Source organism: Stenella coeruleoalba, assembly GCF_951394435.1.
Source record: "Stenella coeruleoalba genome assembly, chromosome: 13".
NCBI lineage: Eukaryota > Metazoa > Chordata > Mammalia > Artiodactyla > Delphinidae > Stenella > Stenella coeruleoalba.
Window position 1 is genome coordinate 64,570,520 of NC_137159.1, and position 15,043 is coordinate 64,585,562.

A 15,043-nucleotide genomic window follows, 5' to 3' on the forward strand; every position below is an offset into this window, starting at 1 on the left:
AAAGCTTTACAGACAAGCAAAAGCTAAGAAAATTCAGCACCATAAAACCAGCTCTACAAAAAATACTAAAGGAACCTCTACATGGGAAACACAAGAGAAGAAAAGGACCTACAAAAAACAAACCCAAAACAATTAATAAAATGGTCACAGGAACATACATATCGATAATTACCTTAAACATGAATGGATTAAATGTTCCAAGCAAAAGACACAGGCTTGCTGAATGGATATAAAAACAAGACTCTCCGGGAGGATCCCACATGCCACGGAGCGGCTGGGCCCGGGAGCCATGGCCGCTGAGTGTGCGTGTCCGGAGCCTGTGCTCTGCAGCGGGAGAGGCCGCAGCGGTGAGAGGCCCGTGTACCGAAGAAAAAAAAACAAAAACAAGACCCACATATATGCTGTCTACGAGAGACCCACTTCAGACCTAAGGACACATTCAGACTGAAAGTGAGGGGATGGAAAAAGATATTCCATGCAAATGGAAATCAAAAGAAATCTGCAGGGCTTCCCTGGTGGCGCAGTGGTTCAGAGTCCGCCTGCCGATGCAGGGGACGCGGGTTCGTGCCCCGGTCCGGGAAGATCCCACATGCCGTGGAGCGGCTGGGCCCGTGAGCCATGGCCGCTGGGCCTGTGCGTCCGGAGCCTGTGCTCTGCAACGGGGGAGGCCACAACAGTGAGAGGCCCGCGTATGGCAAAAAAAAAAAAAAAAAAGGCAGAAGACCTAAATAGACATTTCTCCAAAGAAGACATATAGATGGCCAAGAAGCACATGAAAAGCTGCTCAACATCACTAATTATTAGAGAAATGCAAATCAAAACTACAATGAGGTATCACCTCACACCAGTTAGAATGGGCATCATCAGAAAATCTACAAACAACAAATGCTGGAGAGGGTGTGGAGAAAAGGGAACCCTCTTGCACTGTTGGTGGGAATGTAAATTGATAGAGCCACTATGGAGAACAGTATGGAGGTTCCTTAAAAAACTAAAAATAGAATTACCATATGATCCAGCAATCCCACTACTGGGCATATACCCAGAGAAAACCATAATTCAAAAAGACACATGCACCCCAATGTTCACTGCAGCACTATTTACAATAGCCCGGTCATGGAAGCAACCTAAATGCCCATCGACAGACGAATGGATAAAGAAGATGTGGTACGTATATACAATGGAATATTCCTCAGCCATAAAAAGGAACGAAATTGGGTCATTTGTAGAGACGTGGATGGATCTAGAGACTGTCATACAGAGTGAAGTAAGTCAGAAAGAGAAAAACAAATATCGTATATTAACGCATATATGTGGAACCTAGAAAAATCATACAGATGAACCGGTTTGCAGGGGAGAAATAGAGACACAGATGTAGAGAACAAATGTATGGACACCAAGTGGGGAAAGCGGCTGGGGGGGTGGGATGAATTGGGAGATTGGGATTGACATGTATACACTGATGTGTATAAAATGGATGACTAATAAGAACCTGCTGTATAATAAAAATAAAGTAAAATTCAAAAAATTTAAAAAATAATCTATTTAAGAAAAACAAAAATAAGGGGAAAAAATGAATTAACCTAAAAACACATTACATAAAAACATCAGAAAGGATACCAAAATAAACAGAACCCAGGAAATATGAATACAACAAAACATGCAACAAAATCACATCAAATATATTTCCGGCCTTTTTAAATACTTAAGTCAAATACAAACCATTGGAAGAGTGAAGAAGGCTGAGTAAAGTGTCCAATAAATATCTGATGATAGTACGTAACTGCTCTGTGGAAGACGTCTGAATTAAATCTTTTGGGTCTGAAGTTTCATTCAACATCCTCCTACTTGCTCCAAGAGCTACTCTGAGCCTCTGCACTGCATTATGAGCCAAATTTAGTTGAAGCTGTAGCTGAATACAGTCCTGATAGGCAGAAAAGACCCTGCTGTCCTCCTCGACGGCCTTGTCTGGCTTTCTCAAAAAGTACTGTGCATTGTTAGCACTGTTGAGAGGAGGAAGATCAATACTTTGCAAAAGAGTTTCTAGTCGATGACAAGCCAAGTTATACCTGTAAGTAAAAAATAAACGAACAAAATAATTCCTGCAATGTTCTCTTTGACATACATGTATGAATACACACTAAAATTAAATCTCTAAAACAAGTTAACACACAACCATTAAAAAGAATTAATCAATGTCAATTCATCAATTGGTAAGTACTAAAAAAAATAGAACCAATTATTTAATCACAATATATTAATGCATTAAACATTATTGTAACATGCTAGTGTCCTACTGCCTTTTTCTCTTTTCTATACACTTATGAAAAGTCATTTCTTGACAAGTATGTGGGAGACATTATAGAAAATATAGGGTTTCAATAAGACTAAAATATATTGCAATTTTCTACTAACCTGCACTGTATATCCTCCTGTAGAGCAACCATCATTGTTAAATGCTGGTCAATTTCTGGTTGGTTTGCAGATTCTCCCTCTCCCCTCAGAGGATCATGCATTAATTTCAGTTCACTCTCCCAAGGCAAGATATAGGTATGACCATAGTAAAATCCTAATGGGATTTTAGCTCTGGCATTTGTACTTCCATAGCGTCCAATGACAGTGATCTGAAATGAAAACTTATAAATATACATAACCACCCATCTACCACAATAAAAATCTGAGTCATGTATTTTAAAAGATAATTATATTATAAATTATAAAAAGATACTTTTGTTTTTATTTTTTAATTGAAGTATAGTTGAATTACAATGTTGTATTAATTTCTGCTGTACAGCAAAGTGATTCAGTTATACATAATTTTTCCATTATGGTTTACCACAGGATATTGAATATGGTTCCCTGTGCTATAAGGATACTTTTAAATTATATGTCTGAATATTTTCCATAACTTATCAGAAACATGGAAGGCATATCAATTCATTTTCTTGAAGTTCTTTACCTTCATGAATCTACACACTGGAGGTGGTATCAAATCATGAAGAATTAGTGAATGGGTGCTTATATCTGTTGCCACTACCAGTCGCCTCCCATCAACCTCTTCTCCTAATGTCCAAATGTCAATTGACAAGGAGGCCAAGTCTCCACAAGTGGGAATCAATACGTCTGTCAACAGTATTGGTCTACCAAAATCCAAGGTCACAAATCTCCTTGCTCCTATGAGAGATAGAGAGCAACAGCTGACACAAAATACCATGTATCAATTAACCAAAAGACACACTCTGAAACAATCTGGAACATTCATCTTAAAATATGAAATCAACTCACTAAACTACAAACAAGAAGAAATGTTAATAATTCTCATTCAAAAACTGTCTAAAACCTCAATTTATATTAGTTTGAACCCCAAGATTTAAGTAAAAAATATACAAGAATAAGTTTGTTACTATGAAGGCAATCAACTGTACATATAAGCTTATTTTAAAACTTTAGAGCAAAAAAAGGTAAAGCAGCAAAAATATAGATTAATTCAATGAAGTACCTGTCGGTTTTTCTTTCAGTCATTTGGTCTTTTAATTTTACAACTAAATGTATTTATTACTGATACCAAATTTTATTATTTGATTTTGGTTTTCTTAAGCCTTATTTAACATCTTTTGGAGTTGCATCTTACATTGGGGTTAAGATGTAAAGGACAAGCGTAAGGCTGAAATCACATGTAGTCATTACTACCACACTAAAAAATCTCTGAGGAAGGTCCTCCAATGGAGACAGATAAAACTTACTTACAAACAATGCTTCCCTCCCATACTGACACATCACTGTCTCTTCAGCTCAGTACCAAATGAAGTAGAAGGCTTACTCTTAAGGGCGACACTAAAGAGACAGTATGTCTTTTTTTTGTGTAAGCTCATATATTAACAAAAGAATGATCTGAGAGAAACAGAGGAGCAGATTTGCATCTCTCAACTCACACACATTTCAGGAATAAGCTCAATTAGTGAAACAGCAGGCATTAATAAAATCCTACTTATTTTTCTTCTTTATTGTGTTAGGGGCAGATAGTAACCTTACCAGTTACATTTTACAGTGAAGGAACCCAACTAAATTTAACTTGTAGGACTAGTGCTATCTCCACAGAGCCATTTTAAGGAAAACAAGGCAGTATTTTCCTAAACAGAAAGACTACTGAACAAAAAACATAATTCTCCCCCCTTTAGGGGGCTTACGTGCCACAGTCGAGTCCACAGATAGAAAACCAAATCATAGTGTAAACAACTGCTGACATTTCATAGAGACTGGACAACAACGAATTTCAGTCTATATGCCATGAACACTAATTACTGTTACCAATGAATGATTAGTTGGGCAGAAAACAGCATGTAACACTTTAATTTTTAAAACTCTCTCTTCCAAAGAGGAAACAACCCACTGCAATAAAGCAAATATGGTTCAACTCTTCATATGATGAGAAGTGATACAGTATGCACTATATTCATGTTAATTCCTCCTATAAAACATACCTAAGGACTTCATTAAATTCTGCTGCTGTTCAAGCCCAGAAATAACATTTGGTAGGATAATAAGGCAAATATTGCCTACAGTGTATTAGTAAACATGCTCTAATCAAAAGCAACTATCCTGATCACAGGTCTGTAGCATATAAGCACGGTAGAAGCCTAAGTAAAATTTGAACTATCCAGAGACCATGAAATGTTAGTAATCCTACTCAGTTATTTTAATTAGCAGTAATTTTGTCAGCTATTCTCAAAAAATGGTTCCAACATTAGAATGCTAGTCTTAATGAATACTTCTTTAAGCATAATTTTTAGTGTAATGGTAATTGATCAGCTACAATAAAGACAGATATTTATGTCAACCATAGTTCAACAGACGAGATTCTTTTTTTTTAAAATTAATTAATTAATTTTTGACTGCATTAGGTCTTCGCTGCTGCGTGTGGGCTTTTCTCTAGCTGCGGTGAGCAGGGGCTACTCTTCGTTGCGGTGCGCAGGCTTCTCATTGCAGTGGCTTCTCTTGTTGCAGAGCACGGGCTCTAGGCACGCGGGCTTCAACAGTTGTGGCTCCTGGGCTCTAGAGCGCAGGCTCAGTAGTTGTGGTTCACGGGCTTAGCTGCTCCATGGCATGTGGGATCTTCCCAGACCAGGGCTTGAACCCATGTCTCCTGCATTGGCAGGCGGATTCTCAACCACTGCACCAGCAGGGAAGCCCCAGGTGAGATTCTTATACAGAAGAAATCCACTGTTTGGATACAATTAATGAAACCACTCAGCAGCACTCTTCCATTCAACTTGGTAAGCACACAGCTTGAGCCTTATGTAATGTTTATTCTTGGTAAAAAGCACTTTCCCAAGAGCAGATGTGATTTATTTGCACAGGAAAATCAAACTACAAAATATTAAGTCTTCAAAGGGCCAGCAGACAAGGCAAAAAAAATATTTTAAGCAAATCAAAGATTACCTGAATGCATCCGTTCTATAATAATGGACTGGTGAGGGGGAGGCTGAAGAAAATGTGAAGCATGAGAAATTGCAAGGGCTAGACCAGAGCCAAGTGGATTCTAGAAAAGAAAAAAGTATAACTCTATATTGATATCACTCTTGCTCTATAAAAACTAATAACCATAATATAAAGTTAACAAGTCCCATTTCCAGATGTATATTCTGTAACATTAAATAAAAAATCTAATTTGATATAACAAGTTAACATAATAAAACTTTGCTTTCTAAAGTTAGCGTATACATCAAAATACTTTTAAATGTCTAAGCGAACACCTATTTAAAATATAGTAATTTACCATTCTGGACTTGTTGGAATTTTTGTTATGTGCAGCAAGATTGACTGCTGGGGGATCAATAACTGAGCCTGGGAAAAGCTGTGCAAGTTCGGCATTAATCACAACGGAAACTGCTTCATTGGGTGGGGTGAGTGGTGGAGTCATAAAAAGTGGTGTTGTTTTTGGAGTGGGTGGAATAACATCAGATGGATGAATGAAGAATCCAGGGGCTGCCACTGGGTTGGAAGGCACAGAGTTGTGAACAGGACCTACTGCTGATGCTGCGGATGCTGCTGCAGCTGCTGCAGCTGTTGTCTGATGTAACTTGGCTTCCAGCTTCGCTTTCTGTAAAAGAAGTAAAAGCAACAAATATAGACTAATCCTGCCTATCTAAATTGTGGGGAATACTACGTGGGTATATATTGTGAAAATAAACATGATTAACTGTATCCTAGTTCAATAAAAAGGAAATTAAGTAAAAAATGGACTCAACATGGAGTACTTCTATGCTATATATGTGTGTGTGTGTGAGTGTGTGTGTGTGTGTGTATAATACACACACACACACACACATACTTCCTTAAATATTTGATATAAACTTTCCTGAGTATTTGGGAAATAGGAATTTCTCAAAGCAAAGGCGGAAAGGAACCAGAACAATTAAATGTAAATAAGGAAAGAAAGTTCTCCTCAAAACAAAATATTAACAGGAAATGGATTCTCATGCTGCCTAACCTGATACAATTTGTCACCTGGAACTGTATGAAGTTTCCAAAACATCTGCTATTATTAGTAAATTTTAATTCACGCTAAGTTAATTGGTCTTTAAAATGTTGTTTTAGGTTTTTCAATCCATTAAAATAGTAACTTTTAACTCTTATGTTTGACCAAGAGTGTTTATAAACAGAGTAAAGGATGGAACTTACTTAAAGACTGCAAAGAAAATATCAATTATATTCCCCCAGATATGTATCAAAGAAAATGCATTTATATAAGTTTTAAAAATTTAAGTATATCACAAAGATGTTACCTCAATTTTTGTAGAAAATGATTAGCTCAGATCGGTCAACCTTTACAAAAATAATGGTCATTTTTACAGTATTTTTTCAGCTTTTGAAGTTTAGAGACAGCATGAACAAAGAGCCAAATAGTCTCCAACCTGTTGCTGAAGCTTCAAAAGCTGCTGCTGTTTCTCTTGCAGCACCTGCAGCTGTTGCTCGGCTGAAGCCATTGCATGAGAGAGAGACTGCAAAGCTACCTGGGCTGCTGAACTCAGGGCTGTCGAAGCTTCCCCAACTGTCCCAGATGATAGTCCACCTACTGCAGGAGTAACCCCGAAGGAACTCACTGGCATAAGACAAGGGGGGAAAAGAAACAGGATGAAGAAAAGGTTCACAGAGAAACATATACAAAGTATATACTACTTTCACACTAAAACTACAGTTAATTTTCCTTTAAAAAATAAGACTCTTTAGAGGAAATCTTAATGGTAAAAGTATATCAATAATAATAGTATTCAAGTATAAGGGATCCAGGAATGACTTTTGATCAAAGAAAAATTAGTATGCTTTTGAGTTTAAAAATGTTGTCAGCATGGAAGAAATTTCATTTAACATGGCTAAACTCTTACGCAATTTGAGCATAAGAAACAGGCTGAGTTTCCTTTACTAAGTTTCTTACAGCAACACCACCTTCTTCTCCCTCCCCTAAAAAGCTCAAACAACTTTCAATTACAAGAACATCATTTAACAAGACTGACAACACCTATTTCCTCATTTAAAGCATAGCCTGGAAAAGAGAATCTTGCCCACGAAGAATATGCAAAGCAATGTTTCCTACCATATGCTCCTCAGAACACTAAGAAGAGGAGAAGCATGTCAGATGCACAGTCAAATAAGTCTGGCACACACTGCTTACCCATGAACATTACCATCATTACAGGCCTATGAAATCGCACGAAGTTAAAATTTTTTTACTCCTCTTTTCAATGTTATTCAAATATACAGCATAAAAGAACTTTTTTCCCATGATATATTTACCAGTATCTGTGTAAAACATTTTGGAAAAAGATGAAATAAAAACTTAATTTCATAAACTCACACGATTAATCTTCGACAAAGGAGGCAAGAACATACAATGGAGAAAAGACAGTCTCTTCAGCAAGTGGTGCTGGGAAAGCTGGACAGCCCCATGTAAATCAATGAAGTTAGAACACACCCTCACACCATACACAAAAAGAAACTCAAAATGGCTGAAAGACTTAAATATAAGACATGACACCATAAAACTCCCAGAAGAGATCACAGGCAAAACATTCTCTGACATAAATCGTACCAATGTCTCCCAAGGCAATAGAAATAAAAGCAAAAATAAACAAATGGGACCTAATCAAACTTACAGGCTTTTGCACAGCAAAGGAAACCATAAACAAAACAAAAAGACAACCTGTAAGAAAATATTTGCAAACGATGTGATAAACAAGGGCTTAATTTCCAAAATATACAAACAGCTCATACAACTCAATAACAAAATAACAAACAACCCAATCAAAAAATGGGCAGAAGACCTAAATAGACATTTCTCCAAAGAAGACATACAGATGGCCAATAGGCACAAGAAAATATGTTCAACATCACTAATAATTAGAGAAATGCAAAACAAAACTACAATGAGGTACCACCTCACACTGGTCAGAATGGCCATCATTAAAAAGTCTACAAATAACAAATGCTGGAGAGGGTGTGGAGAAAAGGGAACCCTCCTACTCCTACACTGTTGGTGGCAATGTGAACTGGTGCAGCCACTATGGAAAACAGTATGTAGGTTCCTTAAAAAACTAAAAATAGAATTGCCATATGATTCGGCAATCCCACTCCTGGACATACATCCAGAGAAAACTCTAATTTGAAAAGATACGTGCACCCCAATGTTCATGGCTGCGCTATTTACAATAGCCAGGACATGGAAGCAACCTAAATGTCCATCAACAGACGAATGGATAAAGAAGATGTGGTACATATATACAATGGAATACTACTCATCCATGAAAAAGAATGAAATAATTAATGCCATATGCAGCAACATGGATGGACCTGGAGATTATTATACTAAGTGAAGTAAGAGAAAGACTTACTTATATTAAGGAAAGATAACTGTTACAATAATAACAAATGTTTAGTATGTATTACCTACTACCTTACACTGTTTTAGTTAATTACTACATTCAACAAATGAACCCTGAAGGGCAGGTACTATGATTCTGGTCTTTAGTTGATTAAGTAAAGAATGGCTCAGAGAAGTTACCCTGTAGAGTTACCTAATGGTAGAACTAGGGTTAGAACCAAGGGCTGTGTGAAATCAAACCTAACATGAGGCATAGTGCTAAGCATGGAACTTACATCAACTCATTTAATCTTTGCAATGGCACATGAGTAGGTAATATATTATCCCATTTTACAGATAATGTATCTAAAATTGAGGGAACTATATGGCAGAAACTAACACAACATTTTAAATCAACTATTCTCCAATAAAAATAAAAATAAATAAAATAAAATTGAGGGAAGTAATCTGCTCATAAATACCTGAAAAGGGGAGAAAAAAGGTAATCTGACAGCCTATCTTAACATCTAACAATGACTATATTATGCCAGAATTCAAATAAACTATTTTTAAAAACTAAGCTATAATCACAAGATTGAAATAACAACAAAACTGTGCATAGCCTCTTAACAATTAAAACTCAACTTAAAAAAAAAACATGATCATTACAGTGTAGCCATCATACACCTCATTTAACTTGCACAAATTCAACTATGTAAGCTTGGGCAAAGAAAGAGCAATCATAACTCATATAAGTTGTGTGCTGCAAAATGAAATCCACTTGCTCCATCAAGTGTTCCACCAAAGCAACAGCAGTTCATTCCAACTCTAGAGGGAAAATTATTAGACTTACTAAGGCATTTATGTTGTACTTGTACTTTGGGGTAATTTAAGTGGTTTTTCAATATTAACCATGTGTATTTTAGCCCTTTACTGATTTTAAAAATCTAATGCCCAAATAATATTTAAAGGAAAATGAGCTAAGTCACAAGAAACACATAAGAGACATAAACAACCCAAGAAAAATAAGTCATCCTGCTACTATAAAACTAATTTTTAAATCTTTTGCACAGTCTGAGTTTTCAATACCATTTTCTATTTTTATACTAAGAGCCTCTAAAACTAGATATAAAAAAAAAGAGGTGAGAACAAGAAAAAGATGACTACCATCACCATTCCTAATCAGTATAAATGCAGGAAGTCCTAGGAAGCATGACAGAGCAAGAAAAAGAAATAAAAGATATAACAACTAGACAAACAACAAAGTAAAAATCTCTTTATTAACAGATGATATAATTGTGTATATTTAAACTCCCTAAAAAAAAAAATCCCTAAGAATATACAATCTACAAGAATTAATAAGTTAATATAGCAGTGTCACCAGGTATGAGATTAATATACACAGATCAATTATACTTCTATAGACCAGCAAGAAAAACCTGGAAATAAAATTAAGAAAAATAGCACTTATAATAGCATAAAAAATCAAATAGCTAGGTACAAATCTAAAAAGGATGTGCAAAACTTCTAGTGCACCAAGAACTATAAGACATCACCAAGATAAATGGAATACCTAATTTAGCATAAATATATACTAAAGAATATTACCATGTTAATGGACTGGAAGTCTTAATGTTAAGATGTCAATCCTCCCAAACTGACTTATATTCAAACCCCATATTAAAATACAATAAGTTTTTTGAGTATAAATTATCAATCCAATTCTAAAATTTAAATGGAATTACTGAGATCTAATGTACAGCACATTGATTATAGATCATAATACTGCATTATATACTTGAAAGTTAAAAAGAGAGTAAATCTTAAATGTTCTCACCACAAAAAAGAAATAGTAATTCTGTGACGCGATGAAGGTATTAGCTAATGCTATGGAGGTAATCATTTTACAATATATAAATTTTTCAAAACAACACACTGTACACCTTAAACTTGCTCACTGTTATATGTCATTTATATTTCAATAAAGCTGGAAAAAATGGAAATACAAAAGACCCAGAATCTTTATGAAAGAGCACCTTTAAGAAAAAGAATGTTGGTGGATTACACTCCTAGGTATACACTCAAGAGAACTGAAAACATACATCACAATGAACACTTAACACAAAAATGTTCACAGCAGTATTTTTCTTAATAGCCAAAAAGAGGAAACAACCCAAATGTCCATTAACTGCTGAGTAGATAAACGAAATGTGGTATATCCAAAAAAATTTTTAAGTGGTAAATATAAAATGGAATATTATTCAGCTACAAAAATGATGTACTTAGACATGCTAAATGGACAAACCTTGAAAATATTAAACCAAGTGGAAGAACCCAGACAAAAAGGTCATATACTATATGATTCCACATTTATGGGAAATGTCCAGGGTAGGCAAATCCATAGACTCAAAACAGATTAGTGATTGCTAGAAGATGGGGGAGAGGGGAATTGGGAGTGACTGTTAATGGTTACAGGGTTTCTTTCTGGAGTGATTAAAACGCTCTGGAATTAGTGGTAATGACTGCACAACACTATGAAAACTTCATATATAAATTTTCTAAATCTACCAAAAAAGAAAAAAAGTTGGTAGATTTGTACTAGCAGATCTTAAGACTTAACATAAAGTTACAGTAATTAAGACAATGAGGTACTGGCATAAGGCTAGATAAACTGACCAAAGGAACAGAAATGACCCACACAGATAGCAAACACATAATTCTGAAGAGAGGTGACATTGCAGTAGAGTGAAGGAAAGATAGCTTTTCCCCCACAAATGATTACACATCAGAAGAGAGAAAGAGTAAACTAAGATGAATTAGAAGAAAATACCCATAGTAAAAGAAGAGATTTAAAAGTTGAAATTATGTCAGTTATAGTGATGAAGTATAACATACATGAAATTGGAGATGCAAAAAGAAAGAAGATAAAAAACAGGGCAGAAGCAGTGTTTCAACAGTTAATGGCTGAGATCTTTCTAAAGCTGATGGAAGATACGAAGTAAGCATTCAAGAAGCTCTGTGAATCCCAACCAGGATAATTACAACTGAAACCACATGTAGGAAATCATAGAAAAATGCTGAAAACAGAGAGAAAGGAGGTGAAGGGGAGAAATCAAGGAGGGCGGGGGAAGAGTATGAATCTCAAAAACACCTTGAAAACTGACAATGACATTAAAAAAGGAATAATAAGACTGACAAGTGATGTCTAACAAAAACAGTGTAAAGTAAAATGAAAGATTACCTTTAAATAACTAGAAGAAATAATAGCTGGCTTACAATTCTATAACATGTGAAATACTCTTCAAGAATGAAGATGGGGGCTTCCCTGGTGGCGCAGTAGTTAAGAATCCACCTGCCAATGCAGGGGACATGGGTTCAAGCCCTGGTCCAGAAAGATCCCACATGCTGCGGGGCAACTAAGCCCATGCGCCACAACTACTGAGCCTGCGCTCTAGACCCCACGAGCCACAACTACTGAGCCCACGTGCCACAACTACTGAAGCCCGCGTGCCTAGAGCCCATGCTCCACAACAAGAGAAGCCACCGCAATAAGAAGCCCGCACACCACAACAAAGAGTAGCCCCCGCTTGCCGCAACTAGAGAAGGCCCGTGCACAGCAATGAAGACCCAACGCAGCCAAAAATAAAATAAATAAAATAAATTTATTTTAAAAAAAAGAATGAAGATGACATATCTTGATCCAAACAAGCCAAATGTAGAAAGTTATTATTATGATGTTCAGAAAAATTTAATTAAGTACTGAAAATTAGATGATACTATGACATTGATTATACGAATTTATTAGATTATGATAAAGTGCATCATAATAAACCATAGTTAACTTAGATAATTATAATAAAAATGGAATCAGTTATTAAAGAGGACATCTGCATTGTTTAAGATACTATGTATGCGGGGCTTCCCTGGTGGCGCAGTGGTTGAGAGTCCGCCTGCCGATGCAGGGGACACGGGTTCGTGCCCCAGTCCAGGAAGATCCCACATGCCGCAGAGTGGCTGGGCCCGTGAGCCATGGCCACTGAGCCTGCGCGTCCGGAGCCTGTGCTCCGCAACGAGAGAGGCCACAACAGTGACAGGCCCGCGTACTGCCAAAAAAAAATAAAAATAAAAAAATAATAAAAAAAATAAATAAATAGATACTGTGTATGGATAATGGCTGTCATTTATCTAATTTTTCAAGAAATATTTGAAATTTTCCTATAGAAAACTAAGTTAATTCATCATCAGTAGACAAGAACAAAAAAAGTGATCTTACAGAGTTTTCAGACATAAAGAAAAATCAAACCACAGAAAAGCTCAAAAGCAAAGAAACAGAGAAATGAAAATGGAGTTATGAAATAAATCCAAATGAATACTGAATATAAAAACTATAATAATAACCATGGAATTAAAAAACATATAAAATTAAGGTACAAAGCCACATTGCCATATAAATTAGAAAGGTGATAGATAATGTTCAATATATTAGCACTGTATGGTAAAAAGAAAAGCAACTGGATTTCTGGATGTCAAGGATATGTGTATATTATGCTCTCTGGGATGATTGCTAAAAATATTATAATAAAAAGTAGAAAAATAGCTCAATAAAAATACAATCACCAATAAAATGGAAACAAAGGAGAAAAAGAAACATCTAACAGGCAAGATGAGAAATCTAATAGAATATATGAAAAACATGGTAGATTTGAATCCAAATATATTACTAAGTATATTAAATGTAAATAAACTAAATACTCCAATTGAAAGAAGGGGAGGAAAAAAGCAACTACATTCTGCTTATAAAAGACATGACTAAAATGAAAGGAGACACTGAAAAGCTGAAAGTAAAAAGCAGGAAAAATATATACCATACAAATAGTAACTAAAAGAAAGCTGATAACTGGTAGAGAAATATCAAACAAAGTAATTTAGGAAAATCAGTCTTAGAGAGAGAGAGATAATACCTAACGATAAAAGATTCAATTCACAAGAAAGATACAACCATTCTAAATTTATATGGTAGCTTCAAAATGTATAAAATAAAAATTGTTGAAACTAAAATAGACAAATCCACAGGTATAATGAAAGGAATTTAACATGCTGATCTTATTAACTAAAAACAAAAACAAACAAAAAAAAAGATGAAATAATCAAAGACAGAGAATTTGAAGACCACAATTCATCCAAGTGGATATACAGAGCACACTTCACCAAGTGCAGAGTAAACATTATTGTCAAGCATTATTGCTGATCCTCTGCAATTCCCAATAAATTTTGCAGACTGACAAAGTATTTCTTTTGACCCCACAGCATTTTAAATAGAAATGAATAAGATGATAACTAGAAAATCTTAACATGCTTGTAAATTAAGGAGTGCATTTTTTAACGTTACTTACTAAAGTTGAATATATGAAAACCCTATAAAGCAGCAAATCAACTTCTACAGTCATAGCTAAGAGAATAGTGTATCCTCTAGTACTAACAGCACTACAATATAACAACCTAAATGTCACTCAAGAGTACACAAATCAATAGTGGGTACATAAATTTTGTTTTATTCAGAGAGTAGAATCGTAAACAGCAATGAAAATGAACCAACTATCTATATATGCAATGATATAGGTGAATTTAACAACGATAACATGGAACAGAAGGCTGACCAACAAATACATAAATGCAATTCTATACTATACAGACCCTACTCAATCAGTGTTTAGGAACACGTAGCTAAGAGGTTATACAAAGAAACAAACAAAAACCAAGAAATGATTACTCTAAAAGTTAGGACAATGTTTACCTTTTGGAGAGAGTGAGGGAAAAATAAATGGAAAGGGGGCACGAAGAAATCTTTTTTAGAGTACTGGAAATGTTATTTCTTGACTTGGTGGTCACATGGGCAGTTTGTGTTGTGATAAATTGCTTCACTATACAATTGTTTTCTGCACCTTTCTGTATGCGCATTATATTTCACAATTAACATGTTTCAAAAGAAAAGGAGACAGGAAGCTGAGAGACTACAGTCATCTTCTAGCACCTTATGATCACTAGTCAGGACTCTGCCCTAACATTTAGTAAGTATCCCTCTGCTGGTGGTGGTTTCAATCTGGGTGGAATACAGAGGTGAACGCTTATAAAAGCATAGACTACCTTTGGAAAGACAAGAAACGGGTCCTACTGTACGTTTTACAGGAG

At 35.6% G+C, this 15,043-nt stretch overlaps 1 protein-coding gene across 2 annotated transcripts in view; it reads right to left on the minus strand.

The window, feature by feature from the left end:
* BIRC6 (baculoviral IAP repeat containing 6) overlaps positions 1–15,043 on the minus strand; it is a 238,163-nt gene that overhangs the window by 140,766 nt on the left and 82,354 nt on the right. For both annotated transcript variants that reach the window (XM_079940545.1, XM_079940544.1), the window contains 6 exons: positions 6,912–7,099; positions 5,774–6,097; positions 5,437–5,536; positions 2,957–3,171; positions 2,413–2,621; positions 1,720–2,066 (listed from right to left, as the gene is read on the minus strand). In XM_079940545.1, coding sequence (XP_079796671.1) covers positions 1,720–2,066; positions 2,413–2,621; positions 2,957–3,171; positions 5,437–5,536; positions 5,774–6,097; positions 6,912–7,099 — 1,383 coding nt within the window. The remainder of the gene's footprint in view (positions 1–1,719; positions 2,067–2,412; positions 2,622–2,956; positions 3,172–5,436; positions 5,537–5,773; positions 6,098–6,911; positions 7,100–15,043) is intronic.